Genomic DNA, 17,827 nt, shown 5'->3' on the forward strand with positions numbered 1-17,827 from the left:
TTTGAGTCTGAGGTAGGAAAGGAGGTTAGCCCCTAGTAAGAAGACAGGTACAGATTTATTACCACAGTGTGCTCCCTTCTGGGATCGCCCTGCTTCACACACTCAGAGCAGCTCTTGGAAGCATTCAAGATGCTCTCACTACACCTACATTTGAGGAATTCTCCTCTCAGCCTAACAAATAATTCATGGACTATTCATGACTCATTAGTACATAATGGCGAAGCGGAGATGCTAAACCTCTGCCAACTGCCTATTTAGAAAAACACCTTTTGCTTTGCCCAGGAAGCTGAACTAAAACATGTGACATGATCAAAATTAAAATTTATTATGAGTACTTTTACCAAGTAAAACAATTAAGTCTTTTAAGTGCAGTCAGTGCACAGCTGTGTGCTTAATTCACTTCTGTCACTGTTAAGTACACACTTCACAGTCTCTGATAGTAAATAGGGTATCAGGTTCATCATTCCTTTTTTTTACATTTGGTACACTGGTCCTTCAAAATACATTATGTTAATATATGTATCAGCAATAGGTGTGAGTTTTTAAAATAATCTGCACTTGTCTTTATAAATAGCTTTCAAATAGAGAGAACAGCTTAAACAGATTTTACCTACAAAAATTCAACGTTAGTTTTAAAAAGACCAGCTCTACCTTATGCGCATCGATGAGAATGACTCCTCCTTTCTCAGTTGGTTCCTTTGTTCCTATAAGCAATTTTCCATCTGAATAGCCAACAGCAAATGGTCTGTCTTCATTGAACCAGGCCAGGCATGTGACAGACACTGCATGAACAGACAACACAAACATTTATTAAACTAAACTGAACTTCGTTCCTGCCGAAGAGGTTTTTGCAGTGCAGTTGTCTAAACTGTGAAGTGCATAACAATGTCCCCCACCACCAATGTCACTTAACATACTTTTGGTCTGAAAATTTTCTTGAATTTATATGGTAAAGATAAAACTCAGTGTCACTAACAACAGCTGTTGAGATTGTTCTGTAATACTTTTCTCAATTCTTCTTTTTATTAAAAAAATGGAATTTATATTCCTGGCACAGTGAAAACAACTATACCAGGGCAAAGAAAAAAGGTAGACTGAATACTATACATGCATCTCATGTATCCGAGAGAGGCTTCTGAAAAATGCTCTGAAAACAACTTGCCTTCCTTAGCAAGTAGATACTGCTTCACTTGATTCTGCCAAAAAAACCCCTGCAGGCTTACTGAAGAAGCAATATCCACACAAATACCATCAAAGATGTGCTACTTGATGTCCTCTGGGACTGGAACTATAAAGGAAAAATGGCAATCATTCAGGAATTCAAATGACACTGACTACGTGCTATATGCAGACAGAGCAGACACTACAGGGGATCTCTACTGATTGTCCACAATGGCAAGGAATGGCAGGATTTTTACCAGGTTACTACAAACTGTTTGCCTCTGCTGTGAGGGAATCAGGGTGCAGACAGAGATCCCATAGACTCTTCTCCTCCCATGAACCAGAAATCATATCCCATGAACAATAACCAAAAATGATTATATACTTCCTTAATAAAAAGTGCCAAGTGTGTTCACACTTTCAATTTCAAATACTGATCCAGTCTCTTACCATCCTTTCTGTAGCAGTGTTCCAGTTCCACCCGGTGCATAGCTGAAATATCCAGGACTTCAATAAGTGCCAGAGATCCATCCATGCGCCCAATTAACAATAATTCTGGAGCATCCCCTGTCCATGCTGCAGCTGGCCCTTCTTCTGGCCAGGCTAGGGCAGATACCCAGTGAGGCTGAAGATCTAATAAGCCTTTTCCTCCTAGGAGATCAAAGAGTCTTTTAAAACTACTTCATCTTCATAAAGAAAAGAAAACAATAATACTTTCCATGGGAAAGAAAATCAAGAGATCTTATTTAGACCTAGGACATACTACAAATTCACCTAAGTTAAAAGAATACAACTCAGCGGTTCACTAACTTATGCAGACAAAATCTAGGTAACAAATCTCAATTATCATTCAAGTTAGACAGTTTTGTTATGGAAGGAAGCTGAATTCTTCACTACCCAGTAAATTTATACTTTTCTTAGGGATTGTCTATTACCACAGGGTAACTGGTGACTTTCGTAAGTGCAAAGCAACACAATGAAGCTTCCAAGATTACCAATTACAGGGTTTAAAAGTCTTCCTCTCAAAGGTGCGTATCACACATCCACTTGGGGTTAGTGCCTTGCTCTACTTAAACAGGTTCACAAGACACTGTGGGAGATGCTAAGCATTTAAACTGGGCAGTTAAACACTGGGGTAAACAAACATGCAGTGACCTGGCAGCTCCCCTAGGAATACGCTGTACCAGGAAGTGCCCACAGGCAGTTCAGAACGTACCATTGACTTGCCAGATGTTCACCATCTTTTCTGTAGCTCCAGCCAGGTACTTGCCACTGATGCTCCAACAGACAAGAGATAAACTAAGGTCACTGGGTGACCCCAGACTTTCTTCAGAATCACCTTCTCTGAAACAGAATATTAAGATAAATTAAGAGGGCATTGCCTTTAAGCAGACAGTAAAACCTAGAACTCATAAAATACATGAGTTAGAACCTGAAGTCTTGCCATCGCAGCAGATTTACATAATACATTTTTCTGCTCATAGAATGACATTCCCCCTAAAACCACTTTAAGTTACAGAATGAGATACTACTTATTTCCAAGATATTTCAAATTAGGTTTGAAATAGAAACTCTTTACCTTTACCTACTTATTTCTCAGATTTGACATCTTCAGCAAAGGCAAACTTTTCTGGGAAGTCATGAAATGAAACAACAGCTCGGATAAGAAATAAAAGAGGCAAATCTTGCTATCAAATCTACTTTAAACTCTTCCTCCTGTTACACAATGTTGTTACACTGTTCTAAGATTCAATTTTGAAGTCTGCTTTGGCTAACTGTAACAGGGTCACAGATACCTTTAATTGCCCTTAAGATCATACACAACAGCCACATTTTTTACTGCTTGCAGTACCGGAACAATGAAGGCTTATAATACTGTTATAGTATTCTGGTTATTCCTTTTAAGGCCACATCTAACATCAGCAAGCAAACAAGAACTAAGCCAACCACTAAGAAATTGTCACAAAACAACCTTGTAGTTCACTATTGCTTCTTCATTCTTCCAAGTTCAACTCACCTATACTACACTAAAGAATTAGATTTCAATCTTTCCTTTTGCTTTCTTCTTTTTTGGACACACCCAAATGAAAAAAAAAGTACTTCCAAGACACTCATGAAGAATTACATTTAGTTCTTGTATCTCAGAAGCCAAAATTCTTTTTTCACACTTGACTCAAATGACCACACTTGCAATGATCATGTTATATGTTGGAGCTGTCCACTGAAACCCGCTGAAGGGATATTGATATTCCCTTTTCTGCTATATGACAGTCCTATTATTTTACCCATGTCTGTAGGAACCCAGGGTTACATCAATTAATTAAGGATGCTTTTAAACAGCATTGACATGATCTCTATAAAGAGACTCTAACCAGGCTGATATTTAAGTTCAGTTTTAAGCTATTTAATTTATTTTGCATGCCATAAACAGTGACAGAAAACAAGTGAGAGATTTTAAGTGCAGGAGATAATGAGAACAGCCAACCCTGCAGTATCTTGCACAATTACAGCTTAAACTAAATATCTGGCAGCTGTAAAGAACCAACTTACAGCTTGTTGAGCACACAGGTCTGTTGCAAGGAATATTGCTTCTTTGTCACATTCCACACTCTGATGGTGCCATCATTTCCACTCGTTGCCAAAAGTCCCTTTTTATTGCACCAAACACATGTCATGACCTACAAATACCAAAATAATAATGGAAAAACTGGAATTTAAAACTCACTAATATTAAGCAAACACTAACCAATGAGACAGGTATTGAAATACACTGTAACAACCAACCTAGATTTATTTTTCTACTTTTATAGCATTATTTACTGCAATTAAGCAGGCTTGATAAGGATGCCATGCTTCATACAGCCCCATGCTCCAGAGGCTGCTAGTGCACAGAATACTGCACAAAAATGTTAACTACTATGACAGAAAAATTAATGCAAATTAAGATCTAAGAATTATTCAGAGTGATCCTGTTGACTTTATATACCATAAGAACACTTTCCTGACCCCTTTAACTGAAGCCTCAAAGAAACTAAACATTTTTGTGCATCAGAGGTGCAATAACTTAAATCAAGCAATAACTTAATCTCCAAAGAATTTTGAGGGAATTCATCTCAAAAATGATGTGGAAAATCATTCCAGTCAGTGTATTTTTAAAACAATACTATTTTCCTCTGCCAAGGAGAGCATCACAGTGGACGTGGTCCCGGGCGGTTCACGCTTACCCTGTTCTGGTGAGCCTCGAGCTTGATGAAAGAGCACTTGCGCAGGTCTCCACCCATGTCGGCGAGGGTCTGTGGCACGCTCTGGTTGTCGCGGTCATGCGCGGCCAGCGTGCGCACGAGCTGCTGCGCCGCCCACTGCCGGTGCTGCGATGACAGGCGCGACGACAGGCAGCACGCGGCCAGCGCGTTAGCCAGCTCCAGAGGGCCTACAGCAGAGGGATCATAGGAAGGATGGGCATACAAATGGGCAATTAAACCTGCTTAGACAAAACAGTGAGACGATGCCTAGATGAGTACCACACAGAGTTACAGGAACACAGCAATAGCCAGCATTTCCAGAAAGAGATTAACAAGCATCTTAGCACAACGTTGCAATCATGTGAACTATAGTAAAAACACTCTTCTGATACTAATAGCAAAATAACCCCAGTTCAATTTTCACAAAAAGAACCTTAAGAATAGAATTATAAATAGCCTTATTTCCACCATATGGAAAACGGCTGGTCAAAGAGTGAGTGCTTTCTGAACAGGAAAAACCTCCTCTGACAGAGACCTGCCACTGTCACTGCCCTATCCTTCTCTCTCCATCACAGCAATAGCCTGGGGGAAGGCACAGCTGTTGCTCTGTGGCTCCCTGGAAGCAGAGGCAGCACAAATTTCTGCCTCAGACACAGGACTGCACTTGGGGAGCAGCAATCAGCTGTTAGCCTCCTTAATTTCATCAGGAGGCACAACAAGGCTCGATGTTTCAGCTCTATGGCTTTGAATGCATGCTCAGACTATATTTTAAAGTGGTAAAAGATACTTAAAAATACGGTCTTATTCCATAATTGTAAAATGCGTGTCATAAACTGTAACATTCCTTTGATCAAAACAGGTTTTGTACATCTTTAAGAGTGTATCGCTTTGTACATTATTCTAGCAAGTCTCTCCTTTATATATAAATGAGGAACTGAAGATCTAGTGAATAATATTTAAAAACAAAGTTGTATCATACCTTTCTTTTCAATTTCAGCTTTATCATAGTTTGGCCTCAGTTTGGCCCCTTTGTCTGCCAACAATGCTACAAGTGCTTGAGTAACCACAAAATTTGGAGATGTGACAAGTTTGTTTTCTTCTGCAATTCCTCTTAAAAAACTTGGCAAAAATTTTCTCTGAATTGGATCATCAACTGTTGTCAAGTTCACACCAGTTGCTGCAGAAATCAAATTCTAAAAAGAAATAATTGATGATAAATAATCAGAACAAACAGAACTATCAAATTTATAAATATTTTTAGTTGCATAAATTGTGCGTAGTGTTACAGCTTTTCCTTTTTTTTTTCCCTGTGCTCCACATAAAATTGACTCAATTAAAAAACCAAAACCTTAACAGAAAAACCCTATGAACACAAAAAGCACATCCATTTTCCCCACTTGAAGAGAGTACTCAGCAAACACACATACAGTTACTTGATTTTTACCAACAGTCAAACATACCCCTGGTGCAAAGCCATGAACAAGGACTCTAAGGAGGATCCTCAAACTGAGGGCAGTCTCACCCCAGTTGAGAAGGTGAAAGCACAAATAATCAAAGTAGTCTCAAGTAAGTACTGAAGTCCTACCTGTGTACATAACTGTACCAGCAGCTTTGCAGCACTGGGAGTGTTTGATGCCAAGCAGCCAACCGCAGTGCTCAGGTAGGCAAGGCAAGAGATGGGCTTGCTGGTTTTGCTGTGGATGCCCCTGGATCTCTCTGTCGAGCTGGACACCGTGGATGGGCTCGTGGACAGGCCTGCTCTCCCCGCTGCCGCCAGGCACATCAAACGAACCAACGTGCGGATGTCTGTTAATCCCAAGGATTCAAGGCCAGCTGCCAGGCTACAACTGGAACCACTGTGGAAACAGATATAAAAGCTCAAAAAACCAAAATCGATGAACAATTTTTCTCTTCGCAGTATTATGTAAGTACAGAAATGAGAATCGCTTCCCCAACGAGTTTAAAACTGCATCCTTCTAAAACAGAACTGGGTAACTGGCTACAAAAGGAAAAGTGGAAGTGTTGCCAAGGATGCCACAAACCTGACAGACAGAAGTGAGAGAGCTCTCATAACCATTGTTCTTGCCAGGAGCACTTGTGCAGCAGCTGTCACTCTTCTGAGAGCCATGACACGGTCGTGTGGATTTACCAGGGCAGCTGCTTGTTCTCCTAAGGTAATCCTGCCAGAAGAACTTTTTTCTATTGAGCCATGACAGCCTTGGAAATAATGATGATTTGCATTAGTGTTTAAAGAAAAAACAAAACATTATCATACAGTAATAAGCACAGAAGCAAAGCTGGCCTAAATTACTCATTCATTTTTCAGTATTTCATACATACAAAACTACAATGATAATGACTGAGACGAAAATACACTCCTGAAATACACTCCATGAATTAATTATTCCTTATTTTCAAAGAGACATGAACACAACCTGACATACTCAAGTTAATTTTAGTTCCTCTGATTCCCTCTTCCATCAGAAGGGACTACTTTTAAGTCCCAACTTAAAAAACCCATTCATTGAGTTCTGCAAATTATGTTACTGGCATCTATTGTTTGACTACAGTAGTAAGTTTTATTGGCAAAATTCAAGCCTTCTGCCAATTCATAATGCCTCACACTCCTCTCTCTAATTTTCCTGTAACAAAAGGACAATTTAGAGCCAGTCTTCACTTCCTCGTGGTGGGAGGCAGAAAATACTGTCACAATGTTCCTGGCTTGGCCCTAGAAAAACCACACCAAAGTAGAGGAGGTGGTGATATCATTATCATGTATCGTTACTGTTGTTGCTACTGCTATTGTTATTATCATTATTTCTTTAAATGAAATGCATTTTAAATGTACCTATTTGCATCAATGTTTCTTCCATACTGTTGGTGGCTGTCACCATTGCAACTGAAGCACCCAGAGGGTCACTGTCAGGGAACTGAACGGGTTCGGGCACAATGCGTCGATCATTTAACCCAAGAGGCCCAGCCAGTAATTCAAACTCCTCTTCTCCTGTCAGCTTTTCATCTTCGTCCACATCTAACATGTCCCAGTCTTCTAGAATTGGAGAAATATAATTAGGCTTGGTTACAAAAGCTCAAATATTAAATAATTTCAATTAATTAGAAGAACAGTACAAGATATGAAATGTGTACTGTAATCTGCAGCACAGTAGGCATTAAAAACTCATCTGATGTTGACATAGGCACAACAAAGTAAATCAGAAAAAATCCTGTTCTTGCCCCTCTCTATTCAAATTGATCTTTACACTGCAGCTTTAAGGAAGATTCTCTGAAGTACCAAACTAGCTGGTCTTTAAAAACACAGACATTAGAGGTCATCACATACAGCACAAGACAGCTCCAACACCTGGAATATAGTGAAAAGTGCTGACATACAGTTGTACTTTAAATCATGGTAACAAGTGCATATTCCAAAGGACTGAATAGTTAAAGACAGATGTTAGAAAATTTCTGGTCTTCATATTTATCAAAAAAGCATGCATTAGTTCATGAATTATAACTGAACACCCAGGCTTGCTTTTCCTTCCCAGGGAATAAAAAAACCCCAAACAACAAAGAAAACCACTTTAACTGCAATTCAGTGAGGCACTTCCTTCACTTGCCAACCATTTACACACAAGTCAGCTTACATTTAACTGATCTCTCCTGCTCTGTCTCCCTCCACACACAGTAGAATCAGAACACCTTTGATCTACAGCAGACAGACTTGCCCTAAGTACTGTAGCACTCACATTGTCTCAAATAGACAAATGTGGTAAATCACTCAGTTGTGATCACAGGAGCTACAGAAAGGACCAGAATCAAAGAATCACCCAAGACAGGTTTGCTACAGACACCAGAAATAATCTGTTTAAAGTGAAAGCCACCCTCAGGACACTCTCAGCTCGGACAAAGGAAGAAAAATTAAGAACAAGAGTAATGGCCGTGTTTTGGGACACCAACTTACACTAATTTATTTCTCCCGCAAAGGCAGCCGAAGAAAGATATTTGAACATAAAATTTAGTATGTGCAGCTCTGGATGTAACATCTCCTCACAACACCTTATCACCCCAAGCTAGGTATTTGCCATTTCAGCTGCTTACATGAAAGACAGGGGAAAGAAGTCACTGATTTTTTTTTTCTGATTTGAACTAAAAAAATCCCCAAAACTAAATATTGTATCTAACTGGAAGAGATTTTAAAATACACCTTCAGGTTTATTTGCATGAAAGTACCTTTTAGAAAAAACAAAACCCCATGCAACTTAAAAACATACCTTCATAGACACTGTCTTGTTTACCTATTAGATCAGGAGCCTGGCCTTTGTACCTGTATGAAAAAATAACAAAGAAAATTACTGAGCGGCTCTAATATTTTGTAAATACACATAATTTTAAATTTGGTTCCCTGTTTAGTCTAACTTTACTGTTAGGTCTACATGTATTTACGAATGATTCTAGAAATGTCTAGTAACAGAGGAAAGAGAAACAGGTAAGACGGCTTCCGAAAGTGTGTGTGGAGACACAAGCACTTTGCAGTACTAATGTGTAGAAGTCCATAAGAAAATATTGGAACTGTCAGACAAAATTGATAGAGAGTTTTCAAAAGTCACTAGGTAGTAGGCAACATCCCAAGAAATTATTCCTTGTTTTTAACTTAAAAACCAGAAATATCAAGTCAACCTTTTTTTTTTTTCTAAATATGCATTTTTTTAATACAGAGAACGATTTTAAGTATCAGAAAACCGTGCTAGGAATTCTTATCTCTTAAATCAAATTCTTAAAATTATGATGGCTGGTAAACATGTTTCATTTCCTTTCTTTATCCACTGTCTTATATTTCTGTACCTTTCAGAGGTTGATGTTTTAGATTTACTCTTCAGGGCTAGGTATTTCTCTCTGCACATGCCACACAGTAAGTAGTAGGGATTTCCACTGCCACACTCCCCCCCAAACCAGCCGTCCACGTAGGAGCCGTTGCTGCGGTAGCCCTGGCGATTGGCGCTGCGGCCGCAGCCAGGGTGGTTCCTCTTCATATGCTGGTTGAAGCTGACCACGCTGGATTCACACAGCTCACAAACCACTACTTCTTCTCTGTCCTCAGATTCACAAACGTGCTGCACAGTAAGATTTTCACAAATTATTTGTACAGAATAAGTGTCTGCACCTTAGATATAAAACATGCCAATATTCTTAGGTGGATGTCCCTGCACATTTCTATCACTGAGTGATATTTATATGGTTGACTTGTACAAAAGCAAAGCAGAAACATACAATTTATGACATAATGATGACCACCTCAGAACAGGAAAAATATTTGGAAGTAAAGTTTCAGAGGAGATAATTTTCTAGTTAATTTTAGATTGACTCAAAATTCTTGACAGTATAACTTTTCATTCGTAACCCTGTCACATTCAACACTCTCTTTATCTGGTTCTCCTCAGAACTTGTCTGAAACCAGATATAACAAAGGAAAAGGATTCTTTTCGGTTTCAGACAATCAGATTTTACATTTACTGAGCAACAACAATTACCATTTGTGTCAATAAATACCAAGGTTTTATCTCAATATGAAGTTAGTTTTTCATAATTACATTCCTGTCCAAAGTCAGTAATTTCATTGAGATGTTTAAGTGAAACGAGTGCTCCGAAAAATTCAATATGCATCCTGAAACTTGCTTCCATATCAAAGCCAGGTAACATCATAATTAGGAGATGAAAAGCTGAGTCTTTGGGGTTGATTGTCTAATTTGACACAGGTAATCCAAAGATTAACAAACCACTGTTATTATATTTGTTTTCCACCACCAAATAGATTTTTAGTGCTCTATACAACAATTCAGTGAGGACTGTCACCACATCCTTCCCAGAGAATGAAATACATGGCACAATTAAATTAAGAAAAACTGATTTAAGTGCAAATTATGTTGCTACAGATCAACTACTATTAGTAGTAGCAGTAGAAGAAACATTTACAACTGTGTTCGTTATCTCACACAGCTAAGCCACCTGGGACACCTACTTGATTTCTAATTGGTATCATCAGAACAACTATACAGGTTCTGTTCTCATCTTTCAGGGAAGGGAGAAGAAAAACTACATACATGTGGAAGTGCAGAGCAAGAAGCACAAGAAATCACTATTTTTAATCTGAAAGTGATGCTATGGAATACAAGATGATTTTAAGCATTGCTGGCACTTAGTAAGATATTTTCAAACAGGCTATAAGCATACACATGTTACTTTAAATTTAAAAATATAAGCATGCAGAAAGCAGTAAGTTAAAGCAGCCCCCGCTGCAGTCACACACACCCAGGTAGGCCAATCCAGTACCTCTGGGATCCACATTCCCAGAATATCATTATCACTAGCCAGGTCTTGCCCAAACATAGCTTCCATTGCTTCATCATCAAGGTCAATCTCCAACTCCTCATCCAAGTTGAAGTCATACAGTGTCCCTGGATCCTGCTGCAAGGAGATCCCTTCCCTGCGGCTCTGGTTCCTGTGGGCCTGCACTGAGCGATACAATCCCGCTCAAGGTAGGAAAAGAGAGAAAAAGGAAAGCAGGGCTTTTATTTTCCATGGCAGAAAGATGGCTGTACTTTCAATTTCCTTTTTGTTTTCAACTCTTCTGCTAAACAATCTACTTATAACCACATAAAACTCTTAAATATATGTTGGCACATATATGAGAAGGAGTTTTCTAGATGTCATGCTAAGTCCCAGCCCCGCTCCTATTCTTTCCTGGATAAGCAAAGCCCTTGGAATTCTTTCAGTCCCTTACCAGCACGTGCCAGCAACGTTCGGGCAGCTAAATCAAATTTGTGTCTGCGTGTGACAGCCGACCGACTTCGAGAGGGAGGTCCACTTGCTGCAGCTGCATTATCCACATGATCCATATTATCAGGGCTACAGGGATTTGTAATTTACAGGTGAATCAAACCAAGTTTTAAACAACCGCATACAGTAACTACGTCATATTTATTAGCATTTTTTCCTTTCTTTAATGGAAGAAAAAAAAAGAATTTGGAATTCAAGAATCTTCAGTTTCAATGAGCACATATATACTGTCTTTTAGACTGTGAGATTTACTTCAAACAAATTAGGTGCAGCCATGTCAACACCTATTTGATCTTCCAGAGTGCCTAAGCATGGCAGAAACTTTGCAGAGTACTCATTTTATACTAGGTTAATTCAGCTTGAATTAGTTTTTTCTCCTCTTTCAAAGAAATAAAATCAACATCTCTGTTGTTGCTGGCTGAGTCCATTTGCCTTTGGCCTTACACATGAATTTGCCAAAACATGAATTTAATGGAATTTTGCTTTATTACTACGTCTTTTAGTTAAAATGCAACTATAAGCCCTCAATTTTTTCATTCTTTTCTTTTTTTTGTAGTGAAGAAAACATGCTCAGTTACATTCTTCCCCAGTTCTGCACACAAATAGTACTGGAAAATAAATGCACCATGTACAGCTAATTCAATTTCATCTTTCCTTCTACTCATGCTGTAACAAAATTCTAAAGCTGCATTACAAAGTAGCACTCTGTCAGCAACAATGAATTAGTGAGATTTCCAGTTTCAGGAACACATTACAATCAATTACAAGATAATTATCTCACCTCTCACTAAAGCCTTCCTCCATTTCAGTGGCATCAGCAGAAGGAATATCACCTGGAGACTGCAAATAGCAATGATCACCAGATTTCCCACCACTTCCAGAGACGATTGTCCCATGCCGTGATTCTGCAGTCCCCTCTGACTGGGGCTCCTCATCATCTTCATTTCCAGGGTGCTCAATCATCCACATAGCCAGCACTGTGATATTCTGTGCATCTGCTTCTCCTCTGGCACCTGAAAGCAGGAAAACCACACTTTGGAACTGTATTTTAGCACTTATGGTTACAAAAAAAGCAATCAATTTTTCCACAGAAATGGTTATAGAACTTAAAAATTACATATTCTATTGGAAAACAAGTGTTTCACGTGTATCCAGTTTTTCAGTTAAACTGTTATTATAGCTATAGATTACCTGTAGCTTCCATAGCTTTTGCAATTTGCCTGAGGGAGAACCCCATTTCTAGCAAGGGAACAGCAATGGCTGGAGGAGGAGGGGATGTTGAAAGTCGGCTGCTTGGATCAGACAAAGCTTAAGAGACAGAAAATGATAAACGTAAAGCACATAAGTCTTTCTCTAGTGTTACTTCATTAAACCTTACTTTGATAGATCAGCTTCAACTAAGGGAATAATTGCTCTCAACTTTTCTCTCGACTACATTCCACAAGGTAAGATACTTTCTGTAACAAAACCAGACGGTATTCATTCTCCTTTGAAACACAGATTGTTGACTTTTTGATCAAGTAGGATACTGATAATATGCAAAGAACTATTTAAGCAATTTCTATTGTTTTCATTTTTAACTGTATTAAATTATCTATTTGATCTATATTTATGTAGTCTAGATAAAGTTATCCTTGTCCAAATCATTGAAGATTCCCAAATGGTGAGATCACTATATATTCCTCTTACGGTACAGAAAGAGACCTCAGCTAAACTGGGAAGGTATCTGAAAAATCTCTTTGTGGATGATGGCTGTATGATGGCTGTGCAGAGAGTCATTCAAGGGACTCTGAAGAGGTCAGTTACTGCCCCAAACCCACAGTTTCTACAGAAAACTTTTATGACTTGCCATAAAAGTGATGTCTCATCAGTGAAGGCAAAAATGTACTATCAAACAAACACTGTTGTAAAGACACTATCGTGACTAGAAGTACGTCATCTCATAATTAAATCAAAAAGAAAAAAAAAAAAGAGATGTGAAACTGAGCACATCAGTTGCTATGCAACACATGAACCACTAAACCCCCCAACTAATAACACAGATGTAAAGGCAAGAATAAAAAGTACTGGTGCATGTACCATAAAATACATCAATTCCTGTTTTCTTTGTGGTATGTGATCTAACAAAAGCTAGAAAATTAGTGCACTTAGCAGCAGCACACAATCAAGGAAACAAGCTCAAATCAGATGAACGTTTTGAAGTAATTATGAATTATACTTCATTATTGTTTTAGACATGCAGTTCGTAATCCAATCCACAGCCTTTAAAAACTCATGTCATTTGCTTGATAAAACCTACAGCTAATAATCCATATTCTTTTGTCCTAAGATAAGTCACTAAAAGGTTTTCAACAATGCTTTGCATCTTAGTCTGCCTTAAAAAGAAATTGTGTTGGGTTTCCATCCCTTAAAACACAGCCCCATAACTCCTGTGACTTTCCTAACTTGTCCCCATTTCTATTACACTGACAAGTTTACCTGTGCGATTGGCAGGCCTTGCAGACTGGGAATCTGGAGAAGTCAAACTTTGTCTCCTTCCAACTTCATCGGAAGGAGAGGTTGGCAAAGAAGATATTGGGGGAGTCTGAGCACGTCGTGCTGGAAGTACAGTTGTAGTAGGATAACTGGAGAACATTTGCCTTGAAAAAAGAACAATGCACGCTGATACTAAACAGAACTATGCTGAGGAAGGTCTGACAGAAGAAATACATCAAATTAGAGTGCACTTGGCAAATCCTACTTTATGCAATTGCGTTTTGTAAGGGTAAGACTCAACACATACATTGAGGCAACAGCTCATTCCTACCAACTTTATCTGTACAGTTAAGTTCTAAGCATGCACATAAAAAAACCCCTCACAGACCAGGAGCTGTCCTAAGAGATAAAAGATAAATAAACATTTTTCCCATTTCCATGGTGTGTTCAGAACTCAGGCTGACTAACAAATCAGGTGAGTATTTGATTTTCACTGTCCTAGTAGGAAGACATTGTTCTGGCTCTTATCAGATTATATCTGCAAAACATCTGAGAATTAATAAACGTAGAAAAGGATTCTATGAGAAGTAAAGCAGATTTCCTTTAACAACACAAATTGTGTCTGCAAATTCAGTAGTTTATCTTCCATTTCAGTATGTAAGGGTAAGCTGAAACAACATCTTAGCTTACAGGATGTTACCTACCAACTAAGATCTATTCTAGTTTGAGAACCAAATGAACATTCATGAAAAATCTAGAATTTCAGAGATTTATAATTTAAACTCTGAACTCAGAGATCTATAATTTAAACTCATGTACCAAATAAACATGAAAACTGAAGGACAACTTGAGGAGAGAATTTTCTCCTTAAAGAATTCAGGTATTGCATTTAGATACAGTGTATACAAAAGCTTAACAGCTTTCAAATAAAAAACTGAAAACCTGCAAGGCAAAGTACCATTAAACTGTGTCCTCTGCAGAGGCAGGTCTTGACAGCATTTTCAAAGGCTTAGGCAGCTAAAGACATGTATTCTATATAAACCAGACACCTGGCTCCCTACACCCGCAGAATCATATATGCTGATAGGGTATTTTACCTCAGGAGACTGAGAGGCATAACACCAGGTGATTCTGAAGCTGGAACTGTTTCTGTATCAGTTACTGGAGTAGTAGCAGTGGTGGTATCCTCCAGAGAGCTGCTCATGAAAGACGTTGTGCTAGAAGCAGAAGGGCTGGTTGTAACTGGTGTTTGGGCTTGCTGAGACTGGTCGCCTTCTTCTACTTGTTGCTCCACTTCTGCAAGAGAAAAAAGGACGTTACAGCAACATTCATATAATTGTGTAGATCAAAATAGTAACCATGGCTAAACTTTTAGCTTTCAAAACCAACTACCGTTATTTAGAATTCACCCCAGAGAAAGAAAGGGGTGTGCAAAATCTGCCACTAACTCATGGACTTGTGTACAGAAATCACACCAGGAGCTCTTGCTGTTCTCACAGCGATACAAGGTAAATAGCAAACAAACCACTTACTTATGCCAGACTTTATGATATTCAGATTTATGGTTGTAACAGCTACGATTACTCTCAAAACAGGCAAAAGGGGAAGAGGTCTTAGATATAGAAATAGAGATGATTAACTATAAAGCTATTTTTAACTCAGCTGTATGAGTGGCATTTTTAAGGCTTTTGTTTGTTGGTTTAGAAGTGCAAATCCTCCTGAGAAGTATATACAGTACTGCTCGTTTTCAGAAGTATTAGAGACATACTAAAACCTTTAATTTCTGATTGATATGCATTCACTTTTTATTAGAATAAGGAATTAGAAAAAAGGCAAAATGTCAGTATAATATCTTTAAAACAGTAAACAGAGCTTTGCTAAATTTCTCTGTCCGATTAAGATTCCCCTGAATTATAACAACTACAAAATGACAAGACTATGTTAATTGTATTATCATCGTTACTAGTAATTTTATACTAATTTTGAAAAGGTACCTTGTTTAAGTCTGCCACCAAACTGGTCCTCCAGCAGCCCATGAACCACTAATTTGTAGATCATGGCTTGTGCCCGCTCCAGGTCCGCCAGCCCCAGCGCTCTCTTGATGGGCGAGCGCATGACCGCCCGTTTCACCATGTGCCGCATCAGGAACTGCAGCGCAGCTCGCATCTCCACGTCCTCGTGAACCACTGGGGAACTGGCACAGTCAGAGTTGTGACCATTTTCTGCCAGTACTTTGGGTATTAACAGCAGCTCAGCATACTTACTACAACTAAGAAGAACACTAAGTGACTTCATAGCACCAAGGTAAAGGTAAGACAGCTGTACAGCTCGAATTTCTGACTGCACTATATCGTGACTTCTTGGGGTGTGTTCATGATTCTTTTTTCTTCCCTCAGCAGGTTGGTGTTGGGATTCCATACCTAGTGTTGATGGTTCTAAAGAAAAGGAAACAATTTCATTTTCCGACTTAGAGGTTGTAGCACCATGTCCTTTGTTATCATCAGCACTTTGGCCTAATCGTGTATCTGATCCAACATCACCCTCCATTTTCTGGTCCATCTCCCCTTTATCTTCAGATTCATGTCTGTGTTTTTTCTCGTGTCTCTTGGTGCTTTGCTTTCCTGTATCTTCATGAATGCCAGTCAGATAGGTAAGGTCCAGCAACACAGTAGCTGTCAGCCCACGAAATCTTGCAACATCAAAAGGCAGTGGTTCACAGGGCTCCAGATTATACAGTGGAGTATCACTAGGCGACCAAAAAGTTGGGAAGCTTTAATAAAGATCAGAATGACACAGGAAAAAGCAAGTGAGGGAGAGACAGGAGGAAAGTACAGGAAATAATGTAGGCAAATAAGATGTAAAATATATTTAATAAAACAAACCAATTCTAAAAATTAAATGCAAATAGGGGAAAATGAGGTTATGATCAGAAAACAGGGAGATATGGTTTCAAAGCAAATGCAACAAAGCATACACAGGTTTTCAACAACAAACACTGAAATGCAGAAGCCCCACAGAAGCTATCCATTCTGTGCTGACACAGCCTCTGGATATACTATTTACTAGAAATATGTAACAGACTTTTACTAAGAAAAATTACCTTAAGGTAAATATTATCATCATACCTGAATCTGAACAGGTTTAAAAGCTTATAAAGAAAACTTTTTAAACATTAAGGAAAAGCTTTGATTGACCTCAGCTACTCATCACCAGGAGCACACTACTGAATATCTCAGGACAATTCTGTCTCTGGTGTGTCAGGACAGATCACCTGGCGAGGACAGTGAACCTTTAAAAAACACGGGTCAGAAAACCTAACACACACATTTATGTATCTGTCCATCTATACTCAGTGATATTTGCTGGTACTATCTAGGACTGTTACACTTGACTAATTTTCACTTGAAACAGGACAAAAATTCACCAGCCTGTATTTCCATACACCTGTATTTTCCATATATCCAGCAGATAAATGACTTTTAAATCTTCCTTTTATTATCCCAAAAAGTTTTCACATCTTACAATGTAAACGTATACCTAAAAATAAAAGCAAGCTTTAGGCTGGTTTTAATTAAGAAGGTATAAAATGAACCTAATTAAATGCTTTACCAAAAGCTTGCCTATGTTCAAGTGCTGTTCCACTTCACTCAAATAAAGCTTTGAATTGTTTTAAGGGCACTCTTACTTTAAGGCTATACTGTCACATGGGCATACTTGAAAGAATTTGTATCTGGAACTAAATCAATTGCACTTCAGTATATTTAGTCAAAGTGACAACAGCCTTTGCAAAGACAAAACAGACATAATGCTGCAACAGCTGTAAGTGTAAAGTGACCTTGGCTATTTCAGAACATAATTGTAACTGGTAGGGGGAAAAAAAAAATCACTGCTCAACTTCTTCAAAAGACTACCTCAGCTATAGGCAGAAGGAGTTCAAGAAATTAAGTTAATCAACTCTTTTCCACACAAAAACACAGGCAATTCCTATGAGAGCAGCAAGAAGCTCAGAGAAGCTTCATTTCAGTTTCCTTCCAGGTGCTTTCCCTCTGAATGCATGTCTGCAAGACAGGTGGAAAAAGGAGCATCTCCTTCCAGCCTTGAGCTCTTTAAGGCAG

General features: G+C 38.7%; 1 protein-coding gene across 10 annotated transcripts in view; it reads right to left on the bottom strand.

Moving 5' to 3' along the window:
- The window catches only part of HERC1 (HECT and RLD domain containing E3 ubiquitin protein ligase family member 1), a 102,721-nt gene that overhangs the window by 15,495 nt on the left and 69,399 nt on the right, over window positions 1-17,827 (bottom strand). For 6 of the 10 annotated variants that reach the window (XM_020583506.2, XM_020583505.2, XM_039557582.1 and 3 more), the window contains 18 exons: window positions 15,707-16,482; window positions 14,810-15,008; window positions 13,716-13,876; window positions 12,429-12,545; window positions 12,019-12,250; window positions 11,182-11,306; window positions 10,710-10,930; window positions 9,246-9,514; window positions 8,675-8,727; window positions 7,252-7,452; window positions 6,446-6,620; window positions 5,989-6,259; window positions 5,383-5,596; window positions 4,386-4,642; window positions 3,712-3,839; window positions 2,378-2,505; window positions 1,612-1,812; window positions 652-782 (listed from right to left, as the gene is read on the bottom strand). In XM_020583506.2, the coding sequence (XP_020439095.1) occupies window positions 652-782; window positions 1,612-1,812; window positions 2,378-2,505; window positions 3,712-3,839; window positions 4,386-4,642; window positions 5,383-5,596; window positions 5,989-6,259; window positions 6,446-6,620; window positions 7,252-7,452; window positions 8,675-8,727; window positions 9,246-9,514; window positions 10,710-10,930; window positions 11,182-11,306; window positions 12,019-12,250; window positions 12,429-12,545; window positions 13,716-13,876; window positions 14,810-15,008; window positions 15,707-16,482 (3,859 nt within the window). The remainder of the gene's footprint in view (window positions 1-651; window positions 783-1,611; window positions 1,813-2,377; window positions 2,506-3,711; window positions 3,840-4,385; window positions 4,643-5,382; window positions 5,597-5,988; window positions 6,260-6,445; window positions 6,621-7,251; window positions 7,453-8,674; window positions 8,728-9,245; window positions 9,515-10,709; window positions 10,931-11,181; window positions 11,307-12,018; window positions 12,251-12,428; window positions 12,546-13,715; window positions 13,877-14,809; window positions 15,009-15,706; window positions 16,483-17,827) is intronic. The other 4 variants (XM_039557581.1, XM_039557579.1, XM_039557578.1 and 1 more) reach the window with 4 other exon arrangements.

This window comes from Corvus cornix, chromosome 10 (assembly GCF_000738735.6).
Source record: "Corvus cornix cornix isolate S_Up_H32 chromosome 10, ASM73873v5, whole genome shotgun sequence".
Lineage (NCBI taxonomy): Eukaryota > Metazoa > Chordata > Aves > Passeriformes > Corvidae > Corvus > Corvus cornix.